Here is a 22,552-nt window from a genome sequence, read left to right as displayed (position 1 = left end):
GCAGCATGGACCTGAGCTTGCAATTGAGCCACCTGAGCTGCCAACAAAGTGAGTTGCTGGGCGAGCTGGGCATTCTCAGCACGTAGTGCTCCATAATAATAGTAAGGGGTGGGAGGCTGACGGCAAACTGTTCTGTACCAGCCTGCTACCGGCCCTGCAGAAAAGGCAGGGACAACCCCTTTTACAAGAAGGCAAGAGGCTGGAACTAAGCCTGCCAAATTTATTAACATAAAAACATAAACAGAGCAAACAGAGCAAAGAGAGCAAACACCAACCATGAAACAGGAGCTATTCAAACGGTTGCCTTCAGCAAACCAGCCCTCCCACGCATTCCCCTTTTAAACAGTTCAGGGCGTGGCTTCTCTCTGCCTCCTTCCGAGGTGCCCCATTGCCTTCCTCTGTTTACTCCTGATTGACTGCCTCCTGCGTCAGGCGTCCTTGAACAGGACCAGCTGTGGGTCATCTTCATCCATGCTGTCAGGCTCACACAGCTGGGTCTGCGTCGTAACCAGGTGGGAGGGGCCTGGCTGAGGGCTCTCATCAGCAAGGTCTCCAACACCCTCAGCAACCTCTCCAACACCCCCCTCCTCCTCCTCTGAATCGTCCGACCCAACTGCTGAACCCACAGGCTGACCCTGAATCACAACAAGTAGGTTTTTGTCCATGTATCACTGCATCTCCTCCATTTCGAGGGGGGACATAGCGTACATTCTTGGTCATGGGAGTTTTGCTCCCATCAACAGTTCAATGGAGCGATCATTGGGTCGGTGAGGAGGCAGGGTATCACATTCTTTCTCACTAAATGCCTCCACTAGGTCCTGGTACTCACTGGGGATGAGTGGCTCACCTGGTGGCAGTGAGAAGCCATGTGCGCTCACTCACTGGGTGGGCTAAAGTTTCTTGTAATGTCTGTTGAATCAATAGGGGGCTTGGGCCCTATAGGTAGCCAAACAGTTCTCATTCCTTTCTCCCACCAGATAAAAGGATTCCATTTGTCCAACCAGGCTAATCCTAGGATCACAGCCTCAGTCATTTTTGGAGCCACCAGGAAGTCAATAAACTCCCAGTGCTCACCTATATTCTAGGCATAGGGGCTCAGTTAATTGTGTGACTAAAGTCCCTCACATCAGGATCCATCGGTTTGCTCAAACCTCATGGGTTTGGAGAGCAGCTTTGCTTGTGTGCCCATTTTCATGTCAAATGGCAAGCTAATAACGCACCGAGAGCATCCAGAATCGACTAGCACTTTTAAATCTACCTGTGCCCCCAACTTAGGGATTATGAGTTTGGCAGTAAGTGAGAAAGGTAGGACGTGTCAACTCACCATCAGGTTGTTCTCTCCTTCGTCATTGCTGTCAAAAGACGGTAGAATGGGGGCAGATCCAGCCTGAGTCCCGGCGTCCTCCTTTGTGGGGGATGTGATCCAGTTGGATTTCTCTCTCGTTGGCTGCTGGGCAGGTTTCTTTCTCGCTGCTGGTCCCGATATATTCTGCTGTTGGGATTAGGGGACTGGGCAATTCGCTGCACGATGTCCCTGCTGTCCACATCAGAAGCAATTGATTGGCAGGCCTGCAGGTGGCCTGGTCTTTCAGCAGTTGCAGCAGTTTGAGGTTTTTGGGGGGAGGGTTGCTGTTTGGGTTGCTCTGGCTTTGGCTCGGCTTCAGGTGGGGGAGGCTTCTTATAGCGAGCTGAATGTCTGGTCTTACTGCTGTCTAGTACCATTCTTGCAGCTGATCAGGTACTGCTCGATATATGCAAGCCTGAGAGAGGTGATCGTCTAACCCTTCTTTGAAGTGATGGACTACGGACTGCTCAGGCCACCTCTCTATTTGACCAGCTATCTTGCAAAACTCTTGTACATACTCCAGAGCAGGCCTGCTGGCTTGCTTTATCTTATGAATTTGTTCTGCTTTGAGACATTTGATGGGTCCTCAAACCTTGCTCTCAGTCCTAGGAGGAAGAGGTGGGGGTCCTCCAATTCAGGGGCTTGCTCATTATATAAATTATTCAGCCATTCGGATGCCTCTCCCTCTAAGCTGGATGCAATCACTTCAACCATGGCGGCTGGGTCGAGGTAAAGATAGGCACAGTGGTTCAAATGAGACTGCACTTGGTTGAGAAAAAAAATCAGCTTCTCTGGGTCCCCATTCAAAGGTTGCTCTGAAAGGTGGAGTAATCAATGGCTGCTGGGCCCCCACTGTGGCTGTTGCACCCCCCAGTTGCTGCTGGGCCCACCCTGGCTGCTGCCGCATTCCCAGGGGTTGCACATTTGGGGGCTGTTGCCACTCCCCCGTGTTGTTGCAGTACCGGCAGTTGTGGCATACTGAGTTGCCGTAGGTCTCCCAAAGGTTGCTGCCTGGGTGGGAGCTTCTGCCGTCCTCCCTGCTGCTGGTCAGCTGGAAGTTGTGGCACCTTCAGTTGCTGTAGGTCCTTCAATGGTTGCTGAATGGGTGGGGGTTGTTTCCATCCTCCCTGCCGCTGGTCTGCCAGGAGCTGTGGCATCCTCAATTGCTGTAGGCCCCCCAATGGTTGCTGCCTGGGTGGGGGTTGTTGCTATTCCTCCTGCTGTTGGTCTGCCAAGAGTTGTGGCATCCTCAATTGCTGTAGGGCCCGCTGCGGCCTCAGAGGGGGTTGTTGCTGGATCTCCATCATTTGTGGGCCCCCTCAGCAGTTGCTGTACATTTGGGGGTGGCTACCAACCCCCTTGCTGTTGCTGGTCTCCTGTCCTATGCATCAGCCCAAGTTGCTGCAAGGTCTCTATTAGCTGCTGCAAGCTCAGAGATTGCTGACCTCTCCCTGCGGGGGCTGTCATATTCCCCATTGCTGCAGGGCCCCCAGACTGGGTGATCGATATGTATATCAGTCTGGTGATTGGCTTTCTTGGCGACTGCTCGGCCCCTCATCTCTTCGGTGGGATTGGGGCTTCTGGAGGGGCAGTGACTGGAGCTGTCTCTCTCTGTGGGGCTAGAGACCCTGGTAGGGGGCTTCAGGAGCAGGAAGTCTGCCTGATCTGCGAAGGAAGGGCTGGGTGTTCCTCTTGGCAGGAGTTGATAGCTGCCTCATCAATCATCATGATCATTGGCGTATGGGGAATGGGAAGGTTGCACTCCGCTTCTCATTTCTAGCCCCTTAAACTTCCATCTTCTCCACTGACTGACTACGAGCTGTGGACAGCTACTTCCACTCACCTGAGTCCTCAGTGGCAGACAATCTGGTAGCTCTCCACTGGTCTGGGGAACGCGATATGCGGGAATCCCTTTGTGATAGCTCAACCTTGTCTGCCTTTGAAGCACTTGAGGGTGGCAAGGCCATCTTGAGGCGTTTGGAGTCTCCGCTGGGCTGGGCCCATTCCGACGATCAGATCAGCTGTCCTAGCGGCTTGGGTTTTGCCCCCAGCTGGGAGGCCTGAAAAAGCACCTTCTCCACCGGCATGCTGGCTGTCGCTCCCACCCCCCCACCCCCCAGACTAGCAGCTGCTGCTGGGGTGCTGGCTTCAGGCGTTTTCTCTTTCTCCATGCTGAAATCTTCCCTGAATCTTTGTCAGTTTATTCCTTGATTCCAGGGACAGTGACTGGGGCTCAGGATCCCTAGATAGTTAGGAAAGTTGGAGATTTTGGCTTAAATGTCATGGTTCCAACAAATGAAACTTTTCAAAGAACTTTGAGGCATTGTTTACCTTAAAGAATCTTTATTCAAGTAGCATAGCATCGGCACGTACATAGGTGAAGCCAAAATCTGAATTCCCTTCACCTGAACACTTCTAGCGCACTTCCCTCCTCTGATTAACAGTCATAAATCACATTCTCCAATTAGTTTGTAATGCAGGCTTTCCCTCCAGTTATCCAACCCGCCATTGCTTACCATCAGTTATTTCAAAAAACCTTGATTCTCACATTGCTACAATATTGTTATGTCTAACTCCCATGCACATTCCTCTTTCTTCCCCCAGTATCATCTAATTCTAACTCTAAGAGTAAAACATAAGAAGGAAAATGGCTGCATCTCCATATGTTGTCAGAGCAAGAACATCCAATGTTAGCAGTGTTGACATTTTAATATTTATCCTAGTCTACTTTTTGAGAAAGTCTACAAGCTAGAATCATAGTTATAGAATGGAAGTTACATCTGAATATTTGTCCCAGGGTCTGATGAATTCATGGCATCATAAAAGTATAATGATTTGGTGTTGGATTAATGACTTGGCTAATCCAGTGTTCTGTTTTTGTACACTTTATGATGGCAGTCTATGGGAAACTCATAATTGACATATTTATTTTTCATATTTTAAACTGCCCATCTTCCTCACAGATATGTGTGCAGTATTATTTTTCTTCCCCTAGATCATGACTGAATATGACAGTTCTGTGAATGAATGACTGGACTGGCAATTAGAATGTCAAACTGGTAGATTCTCTGAATATGCTCAAGCATTGAGGGGAAAATAATTTTTATCTTGCGGTGGTGATGGTGGCACTCTTGCATCCACTTAGTTTCATTCTAATGACCATCAGTTTAGGTTGTGGAATGTAGCAGCTTGAAACCTTAAATGCCCACTATGATTTGTGTCTGAAATACTAGATAATACATAATAAACTTGTATTGTGCTGATACCAATATATCTAGTATATCTACGCTGTTATGGATTGGACACTTTTAATTTTTGTACATTCTGAAGTCATAGAGTATTACAAGCTTTCTTGAGTTTGGCTTATCCTTGTTAGTGAAACTTCACAGGTTTTGCTTGGAAATGCTGTTAATAACTGAGCATATTTATCTTATTTTTTAAAAAAATGCACTTTTAATTATGATAGAAATTATTCTAACGTGGTTTTATGGTACTTGCATTCTAATCATTACGTTCTTGTGTATCAGAATGGATAAAATTGCATTTCACAGAATAAACAATTTCAAGTTTTTCTGTCCTTATCCAAATTAGGATTCTTTAAGTAAAATTTCCACTTCATGAACTAGTTCTGGTGATTTCATTAATACATCTAGGGCTTTTTTTCTCATAGAACGCTCAGAACGGAGTTCCGGCACCTTTTTTGGATGGAACCTTGTATGGTAGGCAAGGCAGGTTGTATGACATGTGTGAGTTCCGGCACCTTTTTCTTTTACAAAAAAAGCACTGAATACATCCATTCAATTTTCTTAGCAGCAATATAGAAGTGCTATGCCAACATATTTTTCTGGGATTTTCCTCCCCTTGGAAGTCCAGAAGAGGTCAGCCAGTTGCTATCAATAAGGTAAAATACTATAAAGATTTTCCTTGTGAATGTACTTTCTGCCCTGAATAAAATAAATGCTAAATATATTTATGTATATTGTGTATATATAGCATTTGTACATTACTTTGCTTTGTTTTTTAAATCTGATTTTCTGATTATTCTACAGATAATGTATATGCATGTGAAATATTTTCAGTTCTGCATATCTGTATTTTTCTTTAGCCACTATCTGAATGTTTATATCATTTAGTTGAAATAAAAATAAACTCATTTGGGAGTGTAATTCCTTATAAAAATTACATTTTGATTGATTGAAGAACAAAAACACAATTACGGTACATTATTAAAATGTGATTTATAGTCATTTTTCCAGTTAACTTTACTATTGAAGGCTTTGAATTGCTGGTATCAAAACTATCTCTGCTTAACTATTTTGTTATTTTTATTTTGTTCTTTCTTGAAACAGTTCAGGAAAGTATACATCCTGCTGCCCCACTTCTATCATTACTTCAGTCTTGTGAGATAAGTTAGGCTGAGGCAATGAATATAATTTACTCAAACTGTCTACAGGTGCTCTGTAATACCCTAATCATATCATTCATGTTACCTATCGTTTAATACACTTAAGGTTAGAGATCCTTACTGCCAGTTTTGAAAGCCAAGCTGAAAAAATTACCATCTACTCATTTGAGATTTCATAATTAATGTTATTTACCTTTATCTAAATAGAAGGCAAAATTAGTGTAACAATTTATTTTCTCTGAATTGATATGAATAGGATAAAATGCATAATATTTAACTCACTAATTTTCAGCAGCCATTTTAAAAAAAAAACAACCCTAAAATTTTAATACAAGTTTATGGCTCTGGAGTTTAACTTTTTGCCAGCAAGTAATTCAATTCCACTGAAAACCTATATGTATCACATAACATTTCTTCTAGAAGTAAGATAGAAGAACCTATAAATTCATGTAATTGCTACAGTTATTTTTCTATATATTTGCCAATTGTCTTGCTTCCAAGTCTGATTGAGTACTTTCAATGAGGACACAGCAATTTCCTTTTCATAACAATGAAGGCTAAATATAACCATGTCAAGTATGTGTATATGGCAGTTCATGGCATTTTTGGTTTCCACTTTTTGCTATAGTTTGACCATTATATCAGATAATTTAAAAACAGCAGCAAGTACAATGGAGGGTATATTTCTGCTCACAATGGTTATCGTATGTACTTAAATATGTATTAGAATTCAGTCTCCTGGTTTCTAGCTTGGTGCCTTAACTGCCAATTGGGTCTCCCTTTCATGTATTATATACAGTATATAGTTTGAATACAGTAACATTTGTACAGCATTTTAAGGCTTTTTTATAAACTTGACAATACCAAACTTTATTGCTTAATTATGAAGTAGTGACAAAATACTAGCAATTGAACAAAGATTACATAAACTATGAGTTTATTGTGCTGAACAAACTGTGATAATCCAGCAAAGTAACAAGCAAGCAATTCAAAATCATAGACAGCAACTCTATATGAGTAACAAAGCAACAAACTAGAAAACAGTTGAGGAAACTAGAAAAAGAACTGTATGTTTTTGCAAGCATATCAACTGTGCAGAAATGGCAGAAAAAAATAATGTCCAGTCTTATTTAGGAGTGACCAATGACAGCAAAGAACAGTCCTATAAAATTTATCTCCCATAAAAATAAACTATATATATAAAAATTTTATGATGATCCTTCTGTTTCAATGGCCACAAGGTTATTTTCAATCTGAAAATGAGGTATAGAAGACCCTGAGAGGTAGTAATGTGTTTTGATTGTTCTACAATATACAGAAAATGTAAGATTTGATCAAAGCTATAAGACCTTAGGGGTTTGATGCCTGCCCCCACTTGTCAAAAATATTTAGTTCATCTCACACTGTTAAGCAGATTCAGAAACTCCAATATGATACTGATGCTCACACAGAGCTCCATATAGGTAAAGTTTACTTGATTTTCTTCAGTAATTCATGGTATATTCCCATATGCAAAATAGTGATTTCCTATTGTATCCACACCATTTCTTAAGATTAAAAATAATACATCCCTTTTCCTGGATGGAGTTTTTGTACATACTAGAATCATGGAATTAGGAAGTGTGGCCTATACCAGTGTTTCTCAGTCTTGGTGAGTTTTCCATGTGCAGACTGCAACTCCGCACATGGTAAATTGCCAAGGTTGAGAAATACTGGCCTATGCTATTAAAACCCATAGTCTAAGGAAGCAAGGCATTTTTGGAGTCTTGAACAAATGTTCCTCATCAGTCACTAAATGTTTTATTTCCAGTAATATCCCTTATGTCTCATACTAAGGGATTTGTTTGGCGGGGGAGCGGGTCAGTTGGCTGTACCCACGAGGAGAAATCTGTGTATTCGCATTGTAGTTTATCTTTTAGGCCACGGCTTGAATAGTCATGACTTAGTCACATATGCAGTTATTGTATAATTATTTACAAATTAGGGAACATTAGGATACCTAAAATACATTTTTCTTATACGCTCATTTTTATTGATCCCTAATGCAAGGCACTCATGTCACCAGAGCAGGTGTTTGTTCTTAACAGTCAATCTTGAGAAGCAGCCAGTAAGTAGCTCTCCTTAGTTGCTTTCACTAACACTAAAGCCATATCGAAGAATGTTTTCCTGAGAATCTACCCCTGGCCCAAATAATGAAACAAGGTTACCAACAGATATTTCCACTGAGGGTGAGACAGGCAGACAAAGAGAGGAAATAAAAAGGAAGAAATCAAAGAAGTCAAAGTATTCATCTCTACATAAGAAGCATTTAAAATAAATCTGGTTGACACTTATTACAAAAAAAAATCACATTTGTGAAAAAAATGAAAAATACTTGATGAGTATTCTCATATAATCTACTAGTTTTACACATACACAAACACACACAAACTTACACACACATATTTGTGATTGCATTATGCAAAAAGCTGAGCTTGTTGCGTCCAACCTACAAAGATTCAAGTTTCTTTGAGGGGTGGTTTTAATATGAAACAAATTAATATGTGTTCAATTCCCACAAAGCTCTTTTACAAAAATAGTTCTAATTTGGGGTTTTCCTTGCTTTTGTTTTTGGGAAGACAAAAGTATTATCTTCTGAAAAACAAATGTTGAAAGAAACAGCAAGTTCATCCATTAATAGTCTGGAGGTAGGTCTTGTCAATCGACTAATCCATTTCTTTTTTAAAAAAGTCAATTGAGGTACAAACTTGGACAATAATAGTTAAACACTGCAGTTAATTATTTTTATGTCATGTAGTGTCAATGAAGAAAATTATCATTACAAACCTTATGAGCAATTTGATACAAAAATATATTCAAGTTAATGGTACATTATATAGAAATTTAGCAGAGAAAGGCATAGCATACTTTAAAAATTTAAAAAATATTGTAACGCTGGAAAACATTAACAGTATTGTGTTCTTAATTGCAATGAAGTTGACAAAGTAAAAAAAAAGATTGGGGGAATGCAGAATTTATGATTACTTATCCAATAACAATTTCTTGCATTGTATGCTCATAGCAGCAAATGTTTATATGATTGTTGAGTTCAATGTAAATAACAGAGGTAGTACTGAAAAGTGGGGTAGTATTGCAGTTGTTAAAAGTGCTGCTTTTTAATAAAAAAATGGGGACATATAACTGGACCAAGCTGTCCAGATAAATATCCTATGTCAATGTATATTACTTAAAAGTAATAAGCCCACTTGAGGTACATAGTATTGGCTCTTGAATGGAGATGTATTAGTGAAGATGATAAGGCCATTCCTCTGAAGGAGTGGAATGGGCTGGCAGCACAGTAACAAATCAAACTAAATATCTAAGTTATTTCCCTTGGTTCCAGTATGGTATGATTTAAAATCATTCTGAGGTATTGTTTAAAATTCACTAAAATCCAAATTTTAGTTGCTAAATTTCAGTCCTGAAAGTCTGATGTAAGTCATTTCTAAACAACATGATAATCTCTAGAAAGCAGATTCCACATGTATGAACATGTTTCCAAAGAAGGTACTGTTCGAGTTCCATTTGGTATTACTTCAGCAGATATGTGTATTACTAGTATATTATGTCATTTTTCCCTTTTGTTGCAAAGTACCTTTTTTCTTGTGACTTTTCCTTCCTGATTATCAGCTGAATTAACTGAAAGAAATTAACCTTAGATGTGTCTCAAAAGAACAATAACATGAAAAACAAATAAGCACAAATCTAGTCCAAGGCTAACAAAATAGTATCTAAAAGAGCTGTGCATACTTCAAAAACTATTTCAAAGAAGCACTTCTGACCTTCCAAAAATAAACTCTCTGCTGTTCACTAAAGTTATCTATTTCTTTTTGCAAATGTCTACTCAAGCCTATAAAATTATGCAGCTGCTTTATAGACCTGACTCACTGAAATTAATGTGAGACAAGCACAACACTAACTGGGTAGTCATTAAAGGCATTTGCATTTTTCTTTCAGGCTGCTTTAATGAACAGTAGAGAGGTGCTGTGCTTGCATGAGGTGTGAAACCCTCCTGAATCATCCTGAAGCATACACAATCCTAGCATCTAAATCCTTATCTTTGGTGTTCTAAACAGGGAATTCACTAAGCCAGGGAGTGGGTTGTCAGAGATGTTGTAAGAACTAGTGTCAAACACCAGTCCTTCCAATTTAAATGCCCATGGTAATCAATATTTTAAAATAGTCATATATAGGCAGTGCAGTGAACAACTTGAAACCTGCTTCTGAGATTTACTGACCCATTCACCCTTACTTAGCAGCTCAAACTATTAGTAGGTTAAAGAAAAATAAGAGAAAACAATAAGTATATTTTGTGTTGTTAATCTGTGTCCCCCTGTGTTACAGCAGTTTCATGAAACCTGGGACAATGAAGGGATTGCAATAATTATTAATAAGTCCTTTTCAAGGTTATGTGGATTCCTTCCCTCCTCCCCACTCAGGCCAAAGTAGAAGATTGTGGAAACAGAAGCAAGTGGTCATGGCAGTGTCTTCTCCCTTCAAAAGATCCAACTGCTGATGAGGTAGAAATAGAAAAGTGTGGTTTTCTAATCATCTTCTGCTGATTCTTGTGAGGATGTCTCTTCAGGCTGATCCTGGAATAAGCAATCAGAGTAGTAAATTAATTATACAACTATTTAAAAATACCTTAAGTTGAAGTGAGTAACTGAGTCAGTTCAAACAACTGTATTTTAGCTTAATAAGAGTGAGATATTCTCAGAACCTATGTCCATATATACTTCCTTTCTTGCTTTGCAGTATGAAATATAAACCAGGAATCCATTATTAATAACTTTCTCAGAATTACTCAGACTTACTCAGAATGTTGTAGTCAAGTTTCAAGGTGTAACTGAGTTCACACAAACAGGATTTGTCTTAGCTTGTTGAAGGAATCACTGAATTAATGTAAAACACTGCATTAAGATTGACAAATTGCATTGTGGATGAACAAGAAATAGAAAATGTGGCTACATTTTAGGATGTGAGCTACACTGGAACTGCTAACAATGGGGGGGGGGAGGAAAATGTGATTGGATTAATTCCTTTGCCCGTTTTACACAAATCAAGCCCCCCCCCAAAGTCATTAATATCTTAACTCATTAGGAACAAGTTTATGCTGTTTTTAAGCTCTTTTCCATAAATACCAGGACTTAGAGACATCTTTCATAATTAATTTCTGCAACTAGAGCAACTATCAGAGGTGCTGTTTCAATTGTAAACTTTAGGTCATACCATTCCCATATTGCTCCTTTTAAAGATATGTATGAATCCAAATATGGTATGCAGATATGCCTAAGAACAAGCTCACAGAGAAATGTAGGTGGCAAAAATGACTGTATAAAAAAGTTCAGTTTTCAGGTTAAAGAAAAGGCATGTGCATCTCATGTGCATTATTCTCTTGATATTAATCACATCTTCAGGACTTTTCAACATACAAAGTACTTTATGGACTTATCTCATTTATCCACTCAGCTAAGAGTCCTGGGAAGCAGGTTATGCTGGGAAATGGAAAGCTGCCCAAGGCCACCCAACAAGCTTCAGAGCTAAGTGTGGATTTGAACTTTGGCCTCTCATATCCCAACCTATCACACCACACATGACAGCACAACTATCTTCCTGCTCAGCTATTACTGAAATTTTTAACCAAACACCACGCTAACCTTCTGCCTGAAGCGTAAAACACATGTAAGCATAACCCTGTTTTGGAGGCAATGTCTAAAATCTAGGTTAACAACACAAAACCAGAAACTGTCAGAGGGCTGTTTTGCTGTCTCTTTCATTCTTAGTCCCAGTCTCCACCCCTACTCTTTTCCTTTGGTCTTAAAATATGTAGGGCCATCTTCTGACCTTGCTCCACTGAGCCATTCTTTTTACACTCCTTATTCAATTAATGTGCAGCACCTTTCAGGATATGGGTGGTAAACTGGAGACAATAAACACTGCTGATAAAAGGCTGTTAAAGAGAAGTTGATTTTTATCAAATCCTGCACATCATCTTGTAAGACAGCATGTGAAAAAGTTCTAGGATGAATAGGTAAACATTTACCCATATAGCAAACTGAGACCTTTTAAGAATGACCAGCTTATAACAGTCTTCATATTTTAATAGATTTGATTTTCCACATGGCTTCATTTTGTCTGGGTGGCTATAGCTGACACAATTTATAACTCTCTTCCTTTCCCAGGCCACTGCCATACACCACTCAGCAAAGCCTGTGATACAGCTTGTCTGCATTATGTGACCAAACTTCCATTCATTAGTGTTTGAAACACTTCAGCTGTGAAGGGGATGCTAAATGCTACCATGTGTGACACTACTGCACAAGAGCAGCATGGCGAGAAAAAAACAACAGTAGGCTTTAATCATTGGCCACTGCTTTCTGCAATCCTTTTTCAAAAGGTTTCAAACATTCACCCCCCAAAAAGGCTTGAAAAAAGCTGTAAATCCAGGGAATAAACACAAGTACAAATGAATGGATGACAGCTTAAAAAATATAACCATAGCACCATCAAGTCATGAGATTTCACACTGGTTTTGTTTAGTCTGCTCTGGGTTATGTGGGAAATGGAGAAAGCATGAAGCAAAAAGGCCCCCCTGCTAAACTGTGGGCCTCAAATATTTAAGCCAGTAGGTTTATACCTTTTGACTAGGAAACAGGCCATGACCCTGAGATGGTCTCTGGAGAATGAGGCACAAAGATAGATGTAGCATGATCAAAGCCATGGAAAGGCAAAAGAGAGGGAAGCCAAGTGTCAGCTAACCCCCTGGCCTTATTTTTTCAATTAATATTTAAATTACAAAAAGGCAGTCAACTATTACAAAGATATAGCATTTTCCACAATTTCATTTCCAGTCACCTTCATACTCCCAGGTTACACAATCACAGAGAATGTATGAATACATAGACAGAAACTGTGGTTGGCATGAATGTTACCTAGTCCTTGTGAGTTACTGTTTATTTCAACTTATTTTCTAGACTTTTCAAAATATTTCACAACTGTTGTCCAAAGCCTTAAGTCAGGAACTTTTGACTTGTCATGGTATAATCTAATATCAAGTACATCTGAAACCAAATTACTCTGACACATTACTTCCTCTTGCTTTTTCTGATGACACTGCTAGCTGTTCTATTGTATGTTTCTGTTTCAGCTGTTCTGATCTTTACAACTGCCTCCGGACATCATCAATGGAAGTGACATCTTATACTTAGCCATTGGATTACTGTTATTGGATCTGGCCTACAAAAAAAAACATGGCCAAATGGGGGCAGGAAGTTAGATATTTCTGTGTCTCTTTGATACCAATTAGTGATCTTCCAGATATTTGCAACCCAGAATTCCTAGCCCTATGAATGGTCACTAGCATCCAAACCTACTGCATTTTCTATTACCGATTTTCAAATACATGCAACAAGTCTTTCAGTCTATTTATCCTGTGTGCAGAATCTAAACATATTTAGGTGGCAAAAATTTGAGCAGGCAGTTGTTCACATACCCAGATTGTTGGGGCAATAAGCTGACTTTGTAATAATGCCGCTTGGGGGGTGTGTGTGAAAGCCCTAATAAGCAGGCATATACATAGAATGAAGGCTACTGCTAAGCTTGTAAGCCGCCCTGAGTCTTCGGAGAAAGGGCGGGATATAAATGGAATTAAAATAAAAATAAATAAATAAATAAATACTAGTTCTTCTGGGGTCATATTGTAGCACTAATAAACATTTTAACTAGCATACAAGGAATCTCAAGGCTCACAATATGTTTAACAATTCTTGAAATAAATTTGAAATTCCTCAACTTCCCCACATGAAGGCGAAGCTGAAAGAACTGGCACCTGGTAGTGGTGGTATGTGTGTGTACAGACACACATCCTGTTGTTTTCATTTCAGGAGTTCTTTTATGTATTACTCATGTGAATGGGAAAACGGGATTTAAGCCTGTCTGTAGACAGCCACATTTGCAACAACAACAAAGAATCTTTGCATGACCTGATATATATTCAAACTGCAATCTGTGCAATCTCAAACACAATCTGTGAATGGAAACTGTAGTCTAATTTTGTCATATCAGCTTGTAGGTATCTAAAATTATGCAAATTATCAAGGTTTTCACATTGCTTCATTAGGAAAGAGGGTCATGCAGCAAAAGGGTGGTGATAGGATATTGGACTCAATAGCCTAAACAGTCTATTGTACAATTCTTTGAAACTGTATAATACCTAAAAACCAATTCAAATAAATGATTCAGGAGTACTATATGTCTGAAAGTTGCTCTGAGGTCAAGAAGAATAAACACAATTGCATTCTGCCTATCTAATCCTCAACACAAATACTAGGACAACCAAGCTTACTTCCATCCCAAAATAAATCTTGACCCTGGATTAACATCTCTGTGTGGGATTCCCTTTAATTATTAGCTGCTGCAGCTATCTTTAGAAAGTAGATGTTTGTAATTTGTTCTTACCACATCTGCTCTCAATATGGTTGCTGCAGAATTATACAACAAAATGAAGTCTTTGGAAAGATATTTCTTGTGATCAAGGGTCAGACTAGATGGAAAAAAAGGGATACAATGGTGGTTACTGCTCCTGGCTAGGAGAAAGATCTGCTGAACTCCAACTATTTACTGGAGAGTGGCTCAGTGGGTTAGGACGCTGAACTTGTCGATCAGAAGGTCGACAGTTTGGCGGGTCGAATCCCGAGTGCCGTGTAACAGAGTGAGCACCTGTTACTCGTCCCAGCTTCTGCCCACCTAGCAGTTCGAAAGCACGTAAAAAATGCAAGTAGAAAAATAGGGACCACTCCGGTGGAAAGGTAACAGCGTTCCGTGCGCCTTTGGCGTCCAGTCATGCCAGCCACATGACCACGGAGACGTCCTCGGACAAGCGCTGGCTCTTCGGCTTTGAAACGGAGATGAGCACCGGCCCCTAGAGTCGGAAACGACTAGCACGCATGTGCAGGGAAACCTTTACCTTTAAATATACTTAGAACTGGATTTGAAGATTGCTGCGCTGCATGTATGAAAGAGGTAGGAGAAACATTTTATGCACTAAAACTCACAATATACCTCTCGTCAAATCTTAAAGGAATTGCTTTGAAGTAAGAGAAAGAGATTGAACACCTAAAGCCAAAAGCTGTGCACACGTCATTAGGACCTAGCTATGTAAAGACCAAGCTGTCCCTTCCTGGTCAAGCATGCTTACCCATTGGAAAGAGGGCTCAGAGATGTAGATAAAAGAGCCTTTCAAAATGGAAATGCAGTGACATTATTGTGAGCATTAGTCAAGAAAAATTTCCTAATACTGAACAGCTCACAACATTACATAGTCTACTTAACAGATGAAAATTGAGAATTGCTATAACAGGCTATAATCACATTCTTGCTAGTTGAATGAGAGATACTCTGTTTTTAAGTGAGTAAAATTTTTTCCTGTTTGTACATTGAATTACTTTGATGTTATAAATTATGACCATAGCTACAAACTGCTTGAAGAAGGCTCAGGGGAAAGATATATCCAAGGTCCAAGACTGCCTCGAGTGACATGTTCATGAAGAATTTGAATAGTGTATTGTGGTATTTGAATTTGGGAGGGGGCAGTGTTTTTGATGTTAAAAAAGCATACAATATAAGCACCACAACAAATCACAATAATAACAAACATGTGAGATATCCTTGTGTAAACACTACAATTAAGTATTTTGATCATAAAGAATGAAACAAGTACAGAATCTGTTGCATATACAGTAAGTGATATCATTATGCATGTATTGTTATTCACCACTCCTACAGATCCCTGAATGCTTTTTAAAATAGCTGACTACCTTTGTCATTTGTCCCACAGACATATGGACCAGCAGAAAAAAGCACCAAAAGTATGTTTTTGTTCTATACCGGTATAAACTAAGGTGAAGCATAAACATTTGTTAAGTTGCACCATTGGCCCACTAGCGAAGCACTATTTACTTTTTTTACAAAGTGTTGTAACAAGAAAAGGGATACGATATTTTCCAGTGCCTACTAGATCAGGGGTGTCAAATTCAATTTCATTGAGGGCCACTGGGTGGGTGTGGCTAGTGTGGGTGTGGAGTACTGGGTGGGCATGGCCAGCTCGACATCACTTGATTCAGAGGTGCCTAGGTAGGACTGGGGCAGATCTGAGGATCTCTGGCGGAGGAGGATGGGACCGGGGCCAGCACCGGGACATGGTCCCTCCCACCTTCCCTCCCTTCCTTACTCTGTTCCTTCCTCCCTCCCTCCCACCCACCCTCCATTCCTTCCACCCTCCCTCCCACCCTCCCTTCTTTCCTCCCTCCCTCCTTCCTCGCTACATTCCTTCCTTCATATTCTCATCTCTTTCCTTCCCCCATGCTCAGGAACTGGTGATGGGAGGGGGAGAGATTGCCAGCACTAATATGCTGCTGCCGGCCATTCCCCCTGGGTGGGGGCGGTCCCATTGAAAGGGATGCCTCATGGCTGCAAGGCTGGAGGTGCTGGTGGTGGTGGCACTGATCTACAACCTGGTTGCTTCCATCAAAGCCAGACCATGCTCAGCCTAAGATCCACTGGAACCAGCAAGGAGCTGCCCCGCCACCTCTGTCCTGTCCGTGTGCGCGTACAGGAGATGGCCAGTGCCGGCATCCTGGCTGAAGTCAGCCTGCAAGACAAGACAGCCAGCAGCGACGCTGGACTCTACGTGCATGCACACCCAGGGGACGGGATGGGGCTGCCCCGTGGATTTAAGGCTGAGTGTATTCTGGCTTTGATGGATGCAACCAGGTTGTAAATCAGTGCTAACTCCCCCCCAGCACCTCCAGCTCCACAGCCATGAGGCTTTCCTTTCACTGTAACAGACACCCCCCGTGTGGGATAGCAAGGCTGGCAGCAACATGGCAGTGCTGGCAATCTCTCCCCCTCACATCACCCCTTCCTGAGTGTGGAGGAAGGAAAGAGATGAAAAGAAGAGAAGGAAGGAAGTGCAGTGGAGAGGGTAATTGGGGGGGGATCCGCGCTGGCTGGGAGGCTTTGCCAGAGCTCTGAGGATTCGGCAGAGAGGTCAGGAGCTCCAGATCGAGGTAGGAAGTTTATTCTCTGGAGAGAGAATAAAAAGCTTTTGCCTTCCTACCTTGCTCTCCCTCCTTCTCCTTCCAGAAAAGAGAAACTAAAATCTTCTTCCCCCAGTCAATCTTCTCTTCCCCTTTAAAAATCCTGCCCCAAGAGCCCCATCCCGCCCCCAGCCCCCGGAGAGGCCTCTGGAGCTCCTGACCTCTCTGCTGAATCCTCACAGCTCTGGCAAAACCTCTGAGCCAGCACCAATCCCCCCCAATTCCCCTCTCCGCTACACTTCTCTCCTTCTCATCTCTTTCCTTCCTCCATGCTCAGGAAGTGGTGATGGGAGGGGGGAGATTCCCAGCGCTGCCATGTTGCTGCTGGTTTTGCTATCCCGCATGTGGGGGTCTGTCCCAATGAAAGGAAAGCCTTGTGGCTGTGAGGCTAGAGGTGCTGGGGGGGGGGTTGGTGCTGATCTACAACCCTGGTTGCATCCATCAAAGCCAGAACGCGCTCAGCTTAAGATCCACTGGAACCAGCAAGGAGCTGCCTTGCCACCTCTGCCCCGCCCCCCGAGTGTGCGCATAGGAGACGGCCAGCGCCGGCGTCCTGTGTGAAGTCAGCCTGTGGGGCAAGACAGCCAGCAGGGATGCTGGACTCTGCTTGTGCGCACACCCAGGGGTCGGGGCTACCCCATGGATTTAACGCTGAGCGCGTTCTGGCTGAAAAGATGCTACGGCCTGAACTTGAGTCCATTTATCTACAAAGCAAATAATGTCCCAGAGCTATGTATCAGCTCTTCACTTTAAATTATTGCTGATAGGCAGAAAGACAGCCCACTCCTCTACAGCAGGGCTTTTCAACTTTTCCCACCCATTGTACCACATTTAGGATATGGCAACATCCGAGTACCACCAGTCGCCTAGCAAGGTGTCAAAAACTTGATGACCAAAAAAAAAAAAAAAAAAAAGGAAAAAAGTGATGAAGTACAGGTAATCCTCGAATTACTGTTCAAAGTTACAATGGCACTGAAAAATGTGCCCCCCAAGCCACAGCTGAGCAAGACACCTGCCTGCCCGCTGAGGTTTTCATTGTTGTGAGCATTTCTTTTTTATGAAAGAGTTTTACAAAAACAAAATTTTACAATATATCCCCAAATCCCCCCCACCCCAAACCCGCCCACTCCCCCCGCCACTTCCCAGAGCTAAATACAGGATTATAGTTATAATAATCATATTCTAAATAAAATTATGCATAATATACAATTAACCAAATTCATAATGTGCTTTAACTCCCCTTTAACATAACTACATACAAAATACCAACAACAATATCCCACTAAAATCTACTCATAAGCTAAATGGAACTTTTTAGTCCCATATTTGTTCTGAATATAATTTATCCATCTCCTCCAAACTGAAATATATCTTTCCTGTGAATGATCTTGCAAGTAAGCAGAAATCTTAGACATTTCTGCAAGATTCGAAACTTTAAACACCCATTCTTCTATAGTAGGCAAACTATCCTTCTTCCAATATTGTCCCACCAGTAACCGTGCTGCTGTTATCATATTCAACATCAAATTGGTTTCTTTAACATCACAATCTACAACAATCCCCAATAAAAACAATTGCGGAGAAAACTTTATCTTTCTCTTAAAAATCTTTTGAATGTTCCACCAAATTTTAATCCAAAAAGCTTTTATATTTCTACAAGTCCACCACATATGAAAATAGGTGGCTTCTAAACTACCACATCTCCAACATTTAGACTGTAAGTTAGGATACATGTTAGACAACTTCTTGGGATCCAGATGCCATCTATAAAACATTTTATAAAAATTTTCTCTTAAGTTTTGAGCCTGAGTAAATTTAACATTTCTGACCCAAATTATCTCCCAAGTGTCCAACGAAATTGGTTCCTGAATATTTTGTGCCCACTTTATCATACAATCTTTAACTAATTCCGTTTCCGAATCCAATTCAATTAAAGCATTATATATCCTCTTTATATGTGCACAATTTAAATCTCTAATTTGTTTTACTAAATTTTGATCTGTAATTGTGATGCCAACCTTTTGGTCTAACTTCCACCTAGCTTTCAATTGGGTATATTGAAACCAAGAGTAACTTATGTTTTCTTGTCTTAACTCATCTAATGATTTAAGTTGCCAATCATTCCCTTGCAATCTAAGTAGTTCCTTATAAGAAACTATATCCAAACTCACTCCCATAGATACGCCCTCTATCGCGTGTCCAGGAATTCCCGAAATCGGTATTTTATAATTTAACTTATAATAATACTTTTTCCAGACACGCAATAAAGCACTTCTAAGAATATGGGATTTAAAAGCCCTGTCCACCTTCTTATCGTAAAGCAAATATGCATGCCATCCATATACCAAATCCCATCCCTCAAGATGAAGTATTCACTTATTAGTTAAATTAAGCCAATCACTAACCCACGTCAAGGCAACCGCATCATAATGCAATTTCAAATTCGGCGCCTTGAGCAGGGTTGTTTCTTTCCCTGGCATCTTGTAAAATCTTAAATTTAACTCTTGGTTTTTTCCCCGCCCAAATAAATTTGTTAATACCCTTCTGCCATTGATCAAGGTTGGCATCCTTTTTCAATATAGGTATCATTTGAAACAAAAAGAGAAACTTTGGTAGAACATTCATTTTAACAACTGCAATTCTTCCCAGTAGTGATAATTGTAATTTTTTTCCAATTATTTAAGTCCCTTTGTACCTTCAACCATAGTGTTTCATAATTATTCTTATACAATTTTACATTTGAGGCTGCAATATATACTCCTAAATATTTAACCTTCTTCACTATTTCAAAACCTGTTAATTTAGATAACATATCCCTTTCACTCATAGATAAGTTCTTAGATAATATCTTAATCTTATTACTATTCACCTTAAACCCAGAAACCTTACCATACTGAGTTATAATTTCCATCAAGTCTATAACTGACTGTAACGGTTGAGATACTGTCACAACCAAGTCATCAGCAAAAGCTCTCAATCTATAATCATTCTGTTTTATTTTAATTCCCTTTATCATAGAGGACTCTCGAATTTTAATTAATAAAATATCTAATGTTAAAACAAACAATAATGGTGATAGGGGGCATCCCTGTCTTGTACCTTTTTCAATTTTAAAGGTCTCTGTTAGCCCCCCATTAACTATAATTTGTGCAGTTTGTTGTTGATATATAGCTTTAATAGCATGTAAAAAACCTTCTCCAAAATTCATCTCCTCAACAACTCTCAATAAAAATTGCCAATTCAGTTATTATTATTATTATTATTATTATTATTATTATTATTATTATTATTATTATTATTATTAATATTTCTATACCGCCCTTCTCCCGAAGGACTCAGGGCGGTGTACAGGGCAAGAATAAAACACAAAGCTTCAAAAATTAAAAAGTAATTAAATACATGCCCAACAATAAATACATTAATAAAACCCCAATAAAATGATAGTAAAACCCCACCAATCCCCCCTCAGGCCAGGCCGGCTTGTTCGAACAGGTATGTTTTCAGATCGCGGCGAAAGGAGCGAAGATTGGGCGCCGTCCGGAGCTCAACCAGTAACTGGTTCCATAGCTCCGGGGCGCCCACAGAGAAAGACCTCCCCCTGGGGGCCACCAATCTACATTCTCTGACCGGTGGCACCCTGAGGAGGCCCTCTCTGTGGGAACGCACAGGGCGGAGGGAAGTTGACGCCGGCAGCAGGTGTTCCCTGAGGTACTCCGGACCCCTGCCATGTAGGGCTTTAAACACCATGACTAGTACCTTGAATCTCACCCGGAAGACAACTGGCAACCAATGCAGCTCACGGAGCAGAGGTGTAACATGGGAGTATCGGGAAACTCCCAACACAACTCTCGCGGCTGCATTCTGTGCCAGTTGGAGCTTCCGGGTGGTCCTCAAGGGCAGCCCCATGTAGAGAGCGTTGCAGTAGTCTAGTTGAGAGGTCACGAGCGCGTGAGTGACTGTGCATAGATCATCCCGGCTTAGATAGGGCCGCAACTGGCGCACCAGGCGAACCTGGGCGAAAGCCCCCCTAGTCACAGCTCCTATGTGGTCTTCCAGAGTGAGCCGTGAATCTAGGAGGACTCCCAAGTTGCGAGCCCTATCTACGGGGGGTAATAATTCGCCCCCCATAGAGAGAGATGGAATGTCCGAATAAACCCGGGATGAAGGTATGCAAAGCCACTCGGTCTTGTCGGGGTTGAGTTGAAGTCTGTTCCTCCCCATCCAGACCCGAACCGCCTCCAGGCAACGGGACATCACGGTGAGGGCATCACTGGGGTGGTTTGGGGTCGAAAAGAAAAGCTGGGTATCATCAGCATACTGATGATACCCAACTCCAAAACCACGAATGATCTCACCCAGTGGTTTCATATAGATGTTGAACAGGAGAGGCGAGAGGACCGACCCCTGAGGAACTCCACAAATGAGAGACCTCACGGTCGACCTCTGCCCTCCTGCCAACACCGACTGCGAGCGTCCCTGGAGATAGGAGGAGAACCACTGTAAAACCGTGCTTCCCACTCCCAATTCCCTAAGACGCCGCAGCAAGATACCATGGTCGATGGTATCGAAAGCCGCTGAGAGGTCTAATAGGACCAGAACAGAGGAATGCCCCCTGTCCCGGGCCCTCCAGAGATCATTCACCAGCGCGACCAATGCCGTCTCCGTGCTGTACCCGGGCCTGAAACCCGATTGGTACGGGTCTAGATAATACGCTTCATCCAGGACCAGAGGGAGCTGATGTGCCACCACAGTTGGTCAAAGGCTTTCTCTGCATCCAAAAATATCAATGCTGCGGAGACTTGGTTGTTCTTATCCAAATATTCAAGCAAGTTTACAATTTGTCTTACATTATATTTCATATACCTCCCAGATATAAATCCCGATTGATCACTATGAATCATTTGTTTCAAAACTTGCATTAATCTATTAGCCAATACTTTAGCAAAAATCTTATAATCTGTATTTAAAAGCGATATAGGTCTATAATTTTTAGGTTGAGTAAGGTCTTGATCCTCCTTTGGAATCAGTGATACAAAAGCTGTCCTCCATGATGGAGGAACTGCACCTCCAGTCTGAATTTCATTAAACAAAATCTTTAAGGGTTCAATCATTTCGAGCAGCAACTTTTGATAGTAAATTGCTGTTAATCCATCTGTTCCCGGAGCCTTGCCCAATTTCAACTGTTTAATAGCTAAAGAAATTTCTTCTGATGTAATTGGGCAATTCATCTCAAGTTGTTGTTCTTTTGAGAGTCTGGGAAAATGAGCTCCCTGTAAATACTTGTCTATATTTAAAGCTTGTATATTTTCTTTAGAATATAATTTCGAATAAAAATCTAAAAAAACTCCTCTTAATCAAATTTTGTTTGTAGACTTCTTTTCCTTTCTATTCTATTTTATCTATAGTGCGTGATTTCTGTTTCTTCCTTAATTGATAAGCCAACCATCTACCAGGCTTATTAGCGTTACAAAAAGTATTGTGTTTAGCATAGCGCAAATTACTTGCTACTTGATCAGCCAGTAACATATTAAATTGTTCTTTCAATAAATGTATTGAGATCCTTAAATTATTATCCAATGGATTCAAAATAAGCTTTTTCTCCTTAGATTTAATCTCTTCCTCAATATCTAAATGTTTTTGCATTTGCTTACGCCTGTAAGCATTGTT

General features: G+C 41.0%; 1 protein-coding gene across 1 annotated transcript in view; it reads right to left on the bottom strand.

Annotated features, from left to right (window-relative positions):
* Positions 1 to 10,333: 10,333 nt before the first annotated feature.
* The window catches only part of HMGA2 (high mobility group AT-hook 2), a gene marked incomplete at both ends in the record, with an annotated part of 214,991 nt that continues 202,772 nt past the window's right edge, over positions 10,334 to 22,552 (bottom strand). The window contains one exon of the mRNA XM_083365607.1: positions 10,334 to 10,381. Coding sequence (XP_083221733.1) covers positions 10,334 to 10,381 — 48 coding nt within the window. The remainder of the gene's footprint in view (positions 10,382 to 22,552) is intronic.

Source organism: Vipera ursinii (assembly GCF_947247035.1).
Source record: "Vipera ursinii genome assembly, chromosome: 6".
NCBI lineage: Eukaryota > Metazoa > Chordata > Lepidosauria > Squamata > Viperidae > Vipera > Vipera ursinii.
Note: the sequence above shows the minus strand (reverse complement) of the source record. Positions and strands in the feature narration are given on the sequence as shown.